Source organism: Lagopus leucura, unplaced genomic scaffold (assembly GCF_019238085.1).
Source record: "Lagopus leucura isolate 7727_CA_CO unplaced genomic scaffold, USGS_WTPT01 Super-Scaffold_100004, whole genome shotgun sequence".
Classification (NCBI taxonomy): Eukaryota; Metazoa; Chordata; class Aves; order Galliformes; family Phasianidae; genus Lagopus; species Lagopus leucura.
In genome coordinates, this window is record NW_024962264.1 from 18,477,386 (window position 1) to 18,492,940 (window position 15,555).

General features: G+C 35.7%; 1 protein-coding gene across 8 annotated transcripts in view; it reads left to right on the plus strand.

Annotated features, from left to right (window-relative positions):
* TBCK (TBC1 domain containing kinase) overlaps window positions 1-15,555 on the plus strand; it is a 92,915-nt gene that overhangs the window by 45,037 nt on the left and 32,323 nt on the right. For 7 of the 8 annotated variants that reach the window (XM_042871831.1, XM_042871830.1, XM_042871829.1 and 4 more), the window contains 2 exons: window positions 5,038-5,074; window positions 6,343-6,504. In XM_042871831.1, the coding sequence (XP_042727765.1) occupies window positions 5,038-5,074; window positions 6,343-6,504 (199 nt within the window). Of the gene's footprint in view, window positions 1-5,037; window positions 5,075-6,342; window positions 6,505-6,589; window positions 6,682-15,555 lie in introns of all 8 variants that reach the window. The other variant, XM_042871836.1, reaches the window with a different exon arrangement.

Sequence of the window (15,555 nt, forward strand, 5' to 3'; positions counted from 1 at the left end):
GAAAGCCAGCATAATGCTCTCAGGTGGGAAGGCCAAGCCTATGAAAATCATTTCTTGCATGCTCTGGGTAAACTTGCTTCAGAATGGGCTGATGCTCATTAGTACTGTTTGCAAAGATTGCAATGGGAAGAAAACGTATATACCTTTCACTTCTAAAGGCCTTTGTGATGTAATAATGTTTATAATATAAATGTAAAAGTTACTGTGGCATTTAAAGAAGCAAAAGCAAAACCCAATGTATTGCGATATAATCTGAGGTGTTTAGAAGCTGCGTGTACTGCTAATAATCCACATCTGAGGAGGAAAAGGTTGAAGATGAGAGAATGGTGGGGAGCTGGGAGGATATTCACATTTTGAAAGCATGTAAATTTGAGGGCAGAATAAAGGATGTGGGTAAGTTACTGGGGGAGAATCAAGTTTGCAGCATCACCTGCAAATGTAAATCCACCTGATGCTTATTTGCTCTAATAAGTTTTCAAAATGCAAGTCAGATGGAATAGTTAAAAAATCACCTTTTTGGGTATATTTGTATTTTGTTTAAGGGTGGCTGTTAGACAGCATGTAGTCAAACGTGAGCCTTGTATCCTAAGTGTTATAGCCTAGAAGAGGGTATGAGTGGGTAATGCAACAAATAATTGCAAAACAGGAGTATGATTAAAAATAAAAATGAAGAATTCTACATTTGAATACCAATGCTAATTCTAAAATTAACACTAACCTCTGAAGAGAAGTTGTCCTTTCTAAATCCTGTCATTAAAAAAGAAAAGTTGTTTTGCCTTCCAGATTACTGGGAGAGGGTTTTTTGTACCTCTTACTGCACAGGATCTGTCAAGGTGAAGGATATGCACTTTGGTAATGAGATCTGAACCTGAGTTTTGTGCTTGACTACTAATCCTATCAAAGTAAACTCTGATTAATCTTTCATCATCGAAATGCAGGCTCATGCTGCAGGAAAGATTGTGTTTCCTGGCACCCTTCCCTTTTGCTTTGGGTCATGTAGCTCTCAGAATATTGAACAGTACTGAAACTCCAATAATTGTGAATACTGTTAGCTGATGTGGTGCCTGGATTAAGTACATTGCAGTGGCTTGTGTGATTTATGTGTAAATAGAGAGCTAGGTACAGTGAATCTTTTAGTTCTTTGCTTGCTCTCCAGCAGCTGATAATCTCCACCGCTCTGTATAATATTTTATAGCCTCTGTTCTATATTCTACTGAATAATTCTGACATACAAAGCAGACTATTTTAAACAAGAAAAAAATGCTACTTTACTAAAAGGGTAGCTGTAGGCATAAATTATTGTAAATAGCTTTCACCTGCCAATTATGGCTGCTAGGTGCAGTTGTTAGCAGGCCAGTGAAGGAGATGACAAAGTCTGGTTGCAGTTGCTTAATAAGCTGCTGTCTCAGGCTTAGTTTTCCTTTGGTGATGTGCAGGAGATGCTGTTAGTGTGGCTTCATCTAACTGAACTGAAAATCCTGTGATTGAAGTACTTCATCTCCATTTGTCTCTTCTGTTACTGTTAGCTAGTGGTGAATGTAGGGGAGAGATTTTTTTGCTTGTATTTTGATCTTATGAGAAAAGTGATTGTTCTTTGAATTCTGCATAGGTGCATGTAGGTAGGTAGAATCTAAATTTAGAAATTGGTCTCAAATTGCATTACTTTGGCATCCCTAGATGTCAAAACATTTATGTGCCTTTCTGTAGCAGTTGAACATAGAATTATCTAATAGGCTTGAGGTATGTTGCATGCATTGTGAAGGCAGAACCCTTCAATGAAATGAAGAGCGTTTTATTCCTTATAAGCACATAGTAAAATAAATGTTATGTACTCCCATAGTAAACATGAAGTATGTTGGCATCTTCAGTGCTTTGGAAATTCAGATCTTCAGTATTAAATAATTTCTTTTCTTGGTCTTGAAACTACATGCATAGTTTCACAGTAGCTTTCTTACCATGTTCATAACATGCTCCTGGATTGTGGCCTACGAGTAGGCCACATTATTGTTACAGACTTTCAAAACAGTAAGAGACTTGTGGTTATTTCTTAACACTCCCTAGGATCTCCTCTAACAAATACTACTGCGCATTTTTGCCTTGCTTGCTCTTCTGAATTGTCTTTAGAAACAAAAGCCTCTCAACCTGAAGTCTTTGAAACTATTGCCTTTACAGCAGAAATCTCATCTTCTATAGATAAAAACATGTAAAGCTCATCTTCCAGAGGAGGAGTCAAAGAATGAAATAATGCAGAGAGAAATAACAGTAATTTATCATGGAAAAGGCTTTCATTGGGATTTGAGGAGGTTTGAGTTTCTAGTTCAGAAATAGATTGTTTACCTACAGTTATGAACTAACTTAAGTCTGTTGAAAAGCAGTGAACTGAGTCTTCAAGCTCTGATTTTGAGCAGTTTGTCATAGCAGCACACTACTGGAGCTTCAGCTAGGGTTAATGGAAAAAACTGAGAATGAAACAAAGTGGGAGGAGAAGAGATTTCACTTTTAACTAAGAACATTGTGATGGCTTTTATTCAAATTGTTCTTCATATGTAAGACATGTCCTGGTACTTAATTGAAAGTACCAAAGAACTCATATATTACTAGCAAAGCAAAATGATAATTACAGCACTGCTGATCTTAAGGTCGCTCTGAAAAAAAAATGAAGTATTGACTTTAAAGGCTTTCATTTTAATGTGACTTTTTCCCAGGCTGTTCTAGTAGTTCAAATGCTGCTTTAAAAAACTCAGTGTTGTCAGGAAATATATGTGATGTTAAGTGTGAATGAAAGTCACAACCTTATTATGTGTCATGGTTCTGTAGTAAAGAGTTGGAAACCTTTTTCTTTTCTTTTTTTTTTTTTTTTTTTTTTTTTTTTTACTACAGAAGCATGACAAAATGCTGTTCTAGCTAATGATCGCTAGAGGGCAGTATGTACTAATACTATATTAAAAATGCAGTCATTTCTCTAAAAATATTTTGTATCCTGTTTATTTGAGGACTTCATGTCTTTGCAGTTCTTTTTCTCACCTTTGTTTTTCAGTTTGACTTGCATAGTGAAATAATACTAATGTTGTCTCTATTTTGCTTTCTCAGTAATATTAATCATAACATCTTTGGGTTTGCCTAGACCTTCTTATTCATGGAATATTACATTTTTGAAAATAAGACAAGAAAATCTCAAAAAATGTTTACCCGATACCTTCTAACTTAAATAGTTTGACTTTTCATATTACCATTGATAGGTTTAGTAAGGATGATTTAGAGCGAAGAAGTGCTTTGCCTTGTAGTTACCTTTTAATAATATCTTCACTATTACAGTTTTGGTGGCTCTTCTTGTATTTTTCTATATGCATTCGAGATACAGATGTCTGTATGTGAAATTAGAAGCAAGTATGGAGCTGCTTAGTGTAAAATATTGTAATCAGATGTATGAGAAGAGGAGCATTAGGCTTATTTTTCTGCTATATGGAAAGCAGTATAACGCATACAGGTAAGCAGGTAAATGGGAATTTGTTGATTAAAAACACCACAGGGCATATTTCAGGGAAACAGGGTGTTATTCCACAGATAGACATATACTGAAAGCGTTGCAGAGATGTACGTAGGGTAACAGGAGTGTATAATGAATCTGAAATAATGGCATATAGTGATTTTTTTTTTTTTTTTTGAACCTTTAAAATCATTTGGAAGATTGTAGGCTAAGCAAAGTCTGTTCATCATAGCTTGTAGTTTTATGTGTAGTACAGTTTAGATGCTATTAGATACTCAAATGAAAGTGTGGAACTCAAAGTTAGAGCGCTGTGCTGGGGAACCTTTCTGCATGTGTGTGTGCATCATTTCATCAGTGCCAGAGTCCAGTTAGGAGTTGATGGAATAAGAAGTCATTTATTAACATAGTATCGATTATATTTTCTGCTGCTCATTTGCTTACTTTCAGGGCAAGCTTAATAGGAGTACTAATTTGCACTTTTTATGAGCTAAAAAGTAATATATTAAGCTTTATGTCTAACTATAAATCTTCAGAAATGGAAAACAAAGCACATGAGCTGTGCAGCTGAATACAATTTAACAAAGATAGACTTATTCTTGCATTCGTAATGTGCTGGGACTTTCTGTAGGGTGATGTTTGATGAAAATAGATTTTATTGCTTTCAACCCACTAAATGCTTCATTCAAGATTAAGAAACTCTAAAGGAGTCACAAATGACTATCTGTTCTAACACATTCTGAATGTTTTGTATGTGGTGTAGTAGGTATTCTGACAGAAAGCTTGCAGAAACTTTTTCTGTAGCCATTACAGCAGCAGAAGTTAGACAGTCTCAGAGTAATATAAGTGGAACCTCAAATTCTTCAGATGGCATGTGTCCTTAAAGGTCATCTTATGCACTTACGTGGTTTTAATTTATTGGTAACAGGTATTGTATGCTTGAGTGACTTTGGAGAATTTAACTTGTTACTTCCTTTCAATAAGAAGTAGACAGTTGAATACATGCCAGCATATGCAAAAGATGTAGATACCATTCCTTTTTCTTTTGGAAGTTGCGATTTGCACTTTTACTTGTTCATAATAAAAAATATTTTTTCCTGAGTCAATAAGGTACCTTGAATCAAGTTGTTTTATGCTTTATTCAGGCACTCTTCACTAATTTTTATTTAGCAGCATAGAGTAAGGGGGGAACTGTGGCAGTTTAAAGGAGCAGCTGGCCATGATGCTAATGGTCTTTGTTTTCACTAGAGGATCACAAAACAATAATGTGGAAGGAATGAGAATGGTGACTTGGGATGAAAAATACTTATTTTGATGCTCAGGGACATGATTTAGCAGAGGGTTGTTAGAGTAGTTTGGTTAGGTTGTGATTGGACTTTTCCAACCTGAGTGATTCTATGATTCTATTGTAGTAGTTTTGCCACTCCGGTTATTTCTTGTTTTAAATGTGTTAATGTTAAGCATTGCAATTTTTATTGACCTAAGCAAAAAACTTAGATCTTAAAAAAACATGTTTTTTTTCTCTTCCCTCCTGCCATTCCCACCTTCTGCAGCTCTATGCTATTCCGTGGTTTCTTACAATGTTTACACGTGAGTATACTTTTTCCAGTTAAATGTTGAATTTCTTAAGGATAATTTTTCTCACTTTGTCAGATGAACCCTTCGTAATTGATGTGATATGTGTCATTTAAAAGGTCCTTTGTAATTTGCAGGGTGAACTTATGACTTGAGACTCAACAGTCCATGTCACATTGTACTTTCTGCTCTTCTTTGAGCAGATAATTTCAGCTTTCTTATTTCTGAAAAAGAACTATATTAAATTTGAACTGGATTTTGTTATGCATGCGGTACTTAAGAAGGGTGAAATGTAAGAATTCGTCTACTGGGTAAAATTACAATAATATTAAGATACACCTTCCCTCACTCTGCTAAGTTCAGAAATGTGGAATGTGGAATTTATTTATTTATTATTTAAGGCCAGCAGAACAAGCTTTATGTTGTTGCACTTTACCACTCTGTGGTATTTGTTCATGAATATTCGGAGCAAAAAGAGCTTTCTGATTTGGTGAGCTGTCAACAAAAGACATGGGAGTTAGTAAAGTAATTTGTGATTTTCTTTCCTCAAATACCTAATGTTTCTTTTTTTCATGTCAACATTAGCAGATTACTTCTCTGAAATATCAGAGGATTTGATGTGAGGTTCTCAATTGCATTTGACAGAGTTCTTGACTGTGAAGCACTGGCTGTTGCAGTTGCCCATTCTTTGAAAATCCTGTTATGAGAATTGCTACCTCTGAAAAACTGAGGAGGTGGTTATCTTGGCAATGAATTAAAACAAAATTTTAGAACTTTGTAGTTGAAGGATAGTGTGTTTCAGGAGAGCTACCTTTTGACGTTATATTTCAAGTGGTGCTGTTTTTGTTAGGCCTTGATGCCTGTCTGTCTGTCTCATTCTGTCAGTTTTTGCTCTATTCTGCCCACTTCCTCATTTAGTTTTAAGTACCTGAGCTTATTGATTCGCTCATTAATGTCTTCATGCTGCTGGAAGTAACTGATACGTACTTCCTCATGTATAGTTATACTATACCAGAAGGAAAAGAAATTGCCTAATTTCATGTGTGTTTGAAATGTGGAAACCTATATACTTCAAAGCATTTAATAAAGAAAGAAAATACTGATTGTTTCTGGAATAGTCTGTCTATGTATGAAAATAAACCTGTACTTAAAAAGTTTTTCTTATTTGCTCTCAAATAAAAAAGAAATTACCTTAGATAGGAGAGGAAAATGTGTATGACTGTCTAAGAGTGCTTATATTAATTTTGCTGTTTTGTGTGTGTATGTGTCTGTTCATTATGCAGATGTCTTTCCTTTGCATAAAATTTTTCACTTGTGGGATACATTATTGCTTGGAAATTCCTCCTTCCCATTCTGCATAGGGGTGGCTATACTTCAACAACTGAGGGATCGTCTTCTCGCAAATGGATTCAACGAATGCATTCTCCTTTTCTCAGACTTACCAGGTATAGAAGAAACTATTTTTCTTTTCTCTTTGTGCTTTCATCTGAATATGTACTACAAATCTTTCATGTGTTGAAATAATGTTAGATTTAGGTGAACTCCCTCTCCCTGTGTGTAGTGCCTACCTGCAACTTGACCAAGTTAGCAGAAGTCCTTTTGCTGTCATCACCATGAATTGGGTAAGATCCCTGTCATTGCCTGGGGAAAGTTGCAACAGTTCCTTGTGAAATTTAGAGCAATCTTAAATAATTCATGAGCTACTGTTTGTAGATGTAATACGTCGAGACAAAATGCAGATAGCAGGATCACTTAGTGAAAAAAAGTATTGGAGTTCTTAACTGTACCTTACCACTTTGATGCCGATACAAGCATGTTTTCCTTTAAAAAACAAAGTTCTGCTATGAGAACAGTTAATATAAAATTAATATATTATGAAAATCAGTGTAGGTGATGTTGGTGCTTTAAATCAGTTTGCATTTGAAATGTATGGCTCTCAAAATAACCCTAAAAAGCCAGATGGAAGGCTACATGAGCACTGTTGTTGACTTATCAAATACGAGTACAAACAAGTGTTCCATCTGCTATTAAAAAAAAAAAAAAATTGCAGTTAACCGTCAAGTCTGACTCTTACTCTTGGCCCATTCAAGTGTAAAATTGGGAATTAGCCTTAGTCTCCTAGAACATAAACTTTAAATTTTGCTGTAATTTCATTCCTTTAAGAAACAGGCACTCTTCTAGGGTTTGTGCTGTAAACCATTGTCTATACCCACACTTGTAAGGGGGACAGAAACTACATGTATCACTATGCAAAGAGGAGAAACTTAGTTTTCTTCATAAGTCAATCACAGTTCCAGATTTTAGGAGCAATAGTGTCATTCATAATTTTGATGTGCTTTAGTAGTATTTATTTCTAACAATATTGTAGTGTTGTTCATATAGATTTCCTAATATTTGTCAAAATAATTGGCTAATTAGGAACATGATAAAATCCCTCTATTGTAATAATGTCTTAAAACCTGTTAAAAATGTCTTAAACCCTGTTGAGGATGTACAAAGGGGATATTTCAGCAACTGCAAACACTTAAAATTAAATTCTTTAGAACATTGTTACCTATTTGACATGCAGGAGAATATGGCAGGGGAAATAGGAATGGCACTACTGATATGGTGCCAACATGAGAAGCAGGACTCTGCTTTCAGACCAGTGCTGACCTCTACTGTTCGGTTGTGGCTGCATCTGCTGTATAAATTCTACAGCCTAGATGGCCATGCCATGCATTGAGGACTGGCTGCATAAGTAACTTTACTCCAAAATATGCAATTTTTCTTATATATATTTGTTAAAATCTCAATGTTAGTCTGTGCTATTGAGTTGCATGATGTACATTATGATTATTCTAGCTTTGTTTGATTACTGAGTTTCTCACCCACTTTATCAGTCACTAGCAGCTAGCATAAGTGACAAAGTCACTAGCATCTTCGGAGAAAACAGACCAAAGTATGAAGCATTCAGATATATACAGGCATTTGCAAATGGTTGGAGGATCATGTAGACAAATTCACTGATTTAGTGCAGTGTAGGGTCTGGCAAGCAAGCAGACACTCTTCCAAATGTCCATGGAGTATAGAGTTAACTGAAACATGGAGATTTGTTTCAGATTTGAGAAAGGATGCACCGATGTAGATGATGGTGACATATGCTATAGAGAGTAAGTAGACGCAAAGCCCAGGCATGAGTCTAAACATGCTGTCATACAAGTAGATATTGCAGGTTAGTTCATCTTTAAGGAATGAGGCTTATTTGTGTTATTTCTACACACTTTAGGACAGTGTCTTTTTGCTGTCTTCAGACTAGCAGTGCTTTTAAGGGAAGAACTCAGCCTTAGAGCCCAGGAGAGCTAACTGTAGGAAAGAAATCTGGTACAACTAGAAGCTACAGTAAAACTGCTGAATTGGAAATGTAGAGAATTGTCTCTGTGAGTTACAGGCATGCGGGTTTAAGCTGCTACATGTGATCAAATATATAACTACAGGAACACCACAAAAATAAATGATTCTCCAAGGAAGAGTTTCAGTTATATCTTTCCTTTGTAGCAATGTGCCAAAATGGTAACTCCGTGAGGGTGAAAATTGTATAAATGCTTAGAATGATTATATCCAGTTCAGATATGGACTGAACACGGAAGAACAGTGGGAATTCTACACTGGCATTGTATTTTATATCATTTTTGAGTGATGTCTTTAGATACGTATCTGACCACTGGGTAGCTACTGTTTTACTTTTCATTGTTTTTGTTACGAAAATACATTTTCTACCCACACCTGCAATTCATACACCTTTATCTTGCCAAAATTTCTGGTGGTTCAGTGTTTGTTTACTTAAGAGTTGGCAGACAAAAGAAACTGCATTTGTCCACCTAGCCCACATTCAGCTTGTGGTTGCATGGTGCCTATTTCCACTTATTTCACCACTTGTTGACTAACAATGTGAACTTTGAGGTTAAAAACTAACTCTGAATAGATGGGAAGAGATGCACAAAAATGTCTTCCATCTTTGAGAAATAGAAAAACCAAGGCAGTAAACTGCTTTGAATAAGTTTTGGCTTTTTGTCGTGCAGTTTTGACAACATTGTATGGCTCAGATTAAGGCTCTGGGGAAAAGAGGTCATTTTTCATAAATTCAACTAAATGTCAAAATATTGATGTGTGGCTTTGTTTCAGCTAGCCTAACTTCAAAACTGTTGTCCCTTATGGAAGGGGATGTTGGAAGTTGATTTATCATGGCATTAGTGAAGCTGATCTGCTTTTTCAAATTAGTTTGTATCTGAAGAGAAACCATTTGGTTTCTGTCACATGATATGCGTTATAGTGGTGCTGTAACCATAACAAAAAAAAAAAACCACTAAAAACATCAAAAGGTATCAAAATTAAAAAAAAAAAAAGTTTAAAAAATTGCTTTTCAGTTTTTTCTTTTTTTTTTGTTTTAAAGGTGTAGATCAGACTAATATTTAAGGAAATATCTTTTCAGTGTATTCATCCTTGTCATTGTGTAAGATGGCTTTTTAAGATGCGGCTGTCAGATTTTACACTGCAATCTGCAAAGATGCATATTGTCACTAAATAATGACATAGATGAAGCAGAAACATAGAAAACTAGCTGCATAGCTGCTAGTAAGTGTGGGTGGTTGGGGTTGTTTGTTTGTTTTTTTTTTTTTTTTTGCTGTTTTTGTTTTTCTAATGGCTGACAGCCAAGGGTGGGTTGGGAGCTGGCTTTAGTACAGAAGCAGAGTAATTTGGTAGGGCACACCTGCTCACCGAGGCTGTTCGGTTGGGTCAAACTGTACTATTGATGTCATTTCACCTTTGATTATTCATTTCATACCACTTGTAGCTACATGAAAAGCATGCGGTTCTATTTATAGATTCCACTGTGTTGTGAAACGCTGGGATGGGTAAAATACTAAAGAAAAAATTCTTTATTTTGTTCATATTAGTGTTCTTGCTACTCTAGTTGGCAGTAATAGAAGAAAACAGAATATGTATCCTTCAGCAAAGAGCTGTGTCTAATGCTGCATTTTATCGAAGAAGAGGAAAAAATGAGTTCATCAGTAGAACTTTATCCTGATGTCTTAATCAGTGTGATGCACAGCTTATGCCGTTTTCTTGATAAAAGCTGTATGTATTCATCGTAGCAAAAGGAGACTTGAATAATACACTTGTTAGTCATACGGGATTTCATGCGCTTTTTACTCTGGAATAAAATGCAAGCACATGTACTTAGACTAGCAAATATTTGTGGGCACAGAGAGACAAAATTTAAGCCACTTTTCTCGGAGATTTTCTCCTAGAGGTAGTGGGGAAAAAAAGAAAAAAAAATATATATATATATAAAATGGACACACTTTGGGACAATCTTTCCCTCTTATTTAATTTCATTAGGATTGTATGCCAGCTGCCTCAGGATCAGTGTTTAGAAAGCAAGAATGCTGTATATTTTTTTTTCTTTCCTCAATTATGGGAAATGCTGCTGGCAGAGCAAGATGCTGATAGGATATTTGCTCATATTTTTGCTGAGCTGAATGTTTGCCTGCACAGTTATTCCCTATGATCTTTAGTTCTCTACTTCTTAATTAAGGAGTATTTTATATTGAGCTGCACAAATAGAATTAACCAGTCTTGTCAAAGGTGACTTTCCAGGATGTTGGGAGTAGCAAAACTCAGTACCGTTCTTCAGTGTGGAAACAGTAGAATTCACTGGGGTGGGTTTGTTGAGCTGTTGCTGTGCTTAGGCAGAGCTGAGAGGTGAGCTCTGGAAAGTACTGCAGTGTTAACATTAAAATGTGCGTTAGCAGCACATATCTATGTTTTCATAGATACACTTACGGTGTGTTTTTAAATCCAGCCTTGTTAATAGTTACACACATAACTACTTAAATACAAGATTGAAATGGTGGTGTAGTCTGAGAACCAGCAAAATCTTTTTGTAAGAGTGAGGAATAAGGTGACTTGAAGAGAGTTCTCAGCTCTCTTGTTGTTTTGAATATCTGATGGGTTCCTTTACTTTCCAGTGTTCAAAGAATTTAAACTCTTGCTTTTTAATTTGCATCTGACTTTTGATTCTATCTGAATTTCTTTTTTCTTTTATTTCTTTCCTCTAGTAAGAGCTGTATTCTAGTAGAATCAACAGAAGGAACAAAGCTAATCATGGAGAACTAATACAAGATTTGTACATAAAGCTAAGACTTTGTTGGTATTGCAAGCTTAGAACACATTTCAGGACTAGATTGCTAGCAGGTTGTTCAGGAAGGGCAAATATCCCAACTGTGAAAAGCTCACATTGTAAGTGAAGAATACTGTCTTATTTTCTAAATTGTGATAAGTGGACTAAGTACACAGGGTGCGTCATGTGAAACTTTTGAGAAGTCTAGACAAGTATCTGCAGGGCATAGGTAAGTCACATTCGATTTGACTTCTGAGCTAAGCAAGTATTTTTGGTAAAATCTGAAGGAGCAATTGCTAACATCATGGAAAAGCTGTAGCTTTGGTTTTCTTACTTTAACTGAACTGAAATGTAATTAACATGAAGCTGTAGCGTATGTCTTCTGTGAATGAAAACGTTGACTAAATCTTTGTTAATCTTCACTATGTCCACATGCATATTTGAGCTCACATCTGCATGAGAATGCAGAAGTTCTTCATCTCCATGTGTTTCTAACAAGTTCTTCCTCTAAGCTGATCCCTGATATCTTGCAAGCATGTCCTTTTGTACATTTTCTGAGCAGTGAAGTTATGTTCTTCCTTACTATTTGGCTATATTCATCCTTACTCTTACAGTGTATCTTACTTTTTGCACAGCAGCATGCATCTGACTATTTCCATTTTACAGTGTTGATTTTAGCCATTTCTGTCACTAGCCTGTATCCTAAAGTTATGTTATGGCTGGTTCAGATGTCTTGTACGTTTTGTTGGATTGTAGAAACTTTTGCCATGTGCTCTGGTGCACTTCATATAATTCTTTTAAAACAATTTTATGTTGGAGCATAACAATGAACCAAACTAGTCCAAGCTGTATTACAGACTGTATGTATTCCATTTCATTCTTCCTTTCCAGTATGGAGTAGGATGTAGCATTTTGAGATCTTTTTTTTTATTTTTTTTTATTTTTATTTTTTTTTTATTTCAAGGTACAGAAAGAAATTACAGAGTAATGCATTCCCAGGCAAGGTAGCTTGTCAATGCAGCATTGAAATGATTGAGCCTAATTACAGCCCTGCAAAATATAATCTGAAGAAAAAGCGCTATGGTTTTTGCCTCGGCTTCTGCATCCAACCATTTCTCTAGCTGAGTGCAACCTCTGTAAACCTGCTCTGCTACATAAAGAAATGTGGTGGTCCCTTGCTTGACAGCACTTCTGAAATATGCACACCTTGCATACATCTGTAAAGAAAAGCAGAGCATTCTAATTTATTAGCTGACATTTTTTTTAAATAAATGAGTGATGTTTATGTTGCCTTTGAAATTCCTTTCTCAGGATGCATTGAAAAGCATGCTGATGTAAGAGTAAGTGACAGGCCACAAAACAGTGAAACAGCACAATTATCCTGTAGTGTATGAAATAAATTTCATGAAAAGAATAATTCTGCATTGACCTTTCAATTTATTGACCTTTTAGCAGTAATGGATAGATATTGGATGGAAATGTCAATTCTTTTACTAGATGTATCCTTTTAATTATCTAGGCTTAGTGTATCTTTTTATGTGTTTGAAAAAAAAAAAAAAAAAAAAAAAAAAAAAAAAAAAACAGGTTTATGGCCTTTCCACCCCTATTTCTTCTGAGCACAGGAATCATGAGATCAAACTGACTGCCCTGTTCGGCTTCCCTGCTTATACTGCACAGAGTCTACTTTCCTATTTATGTGGCTATGTGTGGAAAGCTGATGTTGCTTGGCAGAGTAGTAATAAAGTATCTGTGATGGAGAGATCAGACCAAGCCCATACTTCTGGGCTGCATCCAGGAGCAGTTTAATTTGGCCAAACTTCTTAACTCATGTCTTGTTACCCAAGGAAAGGCCTCTGGAATTCATTAATTACACACAAATTTGGTCTGTATACATTTTTCTTAAGAGCAAGCCTTTCATGTATCATTTTTCCCCATTATTACTTTCACTTGGTGGGTTGAAAATTTGCACACCGTTTTGCTGTAAAAATAAAAAAGTTCTGTGTGTGCTGCTATCATAGGTGCTTTTTAACTGATGCTTTAAAATATGTATTTCAAGAGCTGTCTACTTCTCTGCTGAATCTATAATAACAAATACTAAATAGAACTAAATGAGGTGAGCCAGCCATTTCAGTTGAGATTGTTGACAGAGGAAGACAGACTTCTTATATAGTGTAGTATTTTAGAATGAACAGACTGAAATGGGTAATATCTTAAGGCAGCAATAAAGTTTAGCTCAGCAAACTAAGGCATTTTAATAGCTTAAGAGTAACAAACCTAGGATATTAATGTTAGATTATTTCCCCCTACCCACACACCTCTTCCAATTCCCATGGGATTTGCACATTTAAAAAATAAGGAAAAGGCTTTTGATGCCAAGCAGTAGAGTAGCTGGCTGGTACCATGGAATTGTTTCCTCTAAGATTGATTACTGCTTGACTGCTCAGTTGATCTAGGACATCCAGGACTGGTGTTTTGAAATGAAACTTACTGGTTTTAGTTTCTAAATACTTGGGTACCAGTTTTGACTTTTTGAAGTGCAGGTGCTTTGTACTTTATGAAAAACAGCCTGCTTTGAGGTGTACTTAAAGTTGAGATGAGAACTTATTTTTATAGTATTTAGATTATGTTTTTAAGCTTGTACTTAAATTTTTTTTCAGTGCGTATTTCACGGTTAATGGCTTAATGTTATGTCAGCACGTTTTGATTATAGATTTTCCAGCAGAGTAACTTGCAGAGTAGAAATGGAAGGCACATGCTGCTTAAACTACAAAACAAACCACTGCTGGGACTTTAAGAGAGCACAGAGCTGCTGTGTGTTTATCTTTGTAAGTGAGGAGGCCCTCCCCATTCTTTCTAGATATTTTTGCTCACTTTGTTCTGCTGCTTTGAGATTTATTCAGAGCCTTCTCTCAAAAGGATGTTCTTCTAAATTGTTTGCGTATGACAAGTAGTCTGGCATCCTGGTGAAGTACTCTCTGCTCATTTGTTCACAGTCCTGATCAAGAGTCTGTGTATTGACTTCATATATTTACACATCTGACTTACCGGCAGCGTGTTTAATAATTTGTAAGCTTCTCACTGGTAACAGAGTAATGCTTGAGAACAGGAAAAGTGCAAGAAAGATTAATGCTATGCAGATGCAAATCCTTGGTGTGAAAATAGAAATAATAAGAAAGGACACTTAATGGACTGAATCATTTTCCCAGTGTTTGTAAGGGCATGGGAAGAAATCAAAATTGAAGTAATGCTGTAGACCCTTATTAGCAAAAGATAAGGGAAAAGACCTTATTCAGTAAGGCTGTAGGAGACTGTACTGCATTTTCTTTACTGATGGGAAGTGATCTTTCTTAAACCAAAATTTCAAAGAAAGGTTGAAGTCTTGGAGGCTACTCAAGTGTGAAGTTAGTTCATGTGCTGGGACTAATTAAGTATCCTGTAAATAATTTACACCACTTTAGAGTTTTCCTAAGTTCCATTGTCCTGAAAGTAATCAGTTTTTAAAAACGAAAAATGAGTAAATGCCTTTGCTACTGATGGTCTTTTTTGCCTTGTTGAGTGTTAGATGTTGATCTTCCTATATTTGCATGCACACTTATATCTGTATGTGTACACAAATATTTTGTTCTCTGTGGAAACTGCAGTCTCCTTGTTTTTTTTGTTTGTTTGCTGGTTGGTTTTTCTTGTTGTTGTTACTTGGAAAGCTATTAATTTGCTGGCAGACTTCAAATTGCTGTTAGGTTTTGGATGACCTCACAAACCATTTAAAATTCCCTATTGTTCCATGGGGTTTTATTTTTAGGCATAGCCACTGACCACCTGAATTGCTGCTGGGAAGAAATTAGAAGTCACACAGCCAGGAATCGCGGAACAGCAGACTCAGGAATTTTTTGATTCACACCTTGAAATTGGGCAGATATTTTTTATTTATTTATTTTTTAAGTAAGGAGAATCTGTTGCTGAGTTTTTCATTTATCATCATGGATTCCTTCTGGAATTCTAGAACTTGTTTCTAGGAAAAGTATTTTGGTAGTCTGTGCCAGTGCTGAACTCCGTCAATCTCAATTCCTGCTTTTATCTTTTTTGTAACTTCCTACTGCATGTGAATTTCCTATTCCATTCCCCCCAGTTCTTTGCTTTCAATTTCAGGTATTTGTGGGCCATTATGTCTTTTCACAGCTGAAAGCTGCTCATGCTAGTAATTATTGTTCATACTTTAAAAAAAAAAAAATAAATCTAAATTCTGCATTCAGCTCACTTATTGCAAAAATAGACACTGCTGTAACTCGCTCCAGAGTAAAACAGAGAAGCAAGAACAGGCTTAAAATGATCATGT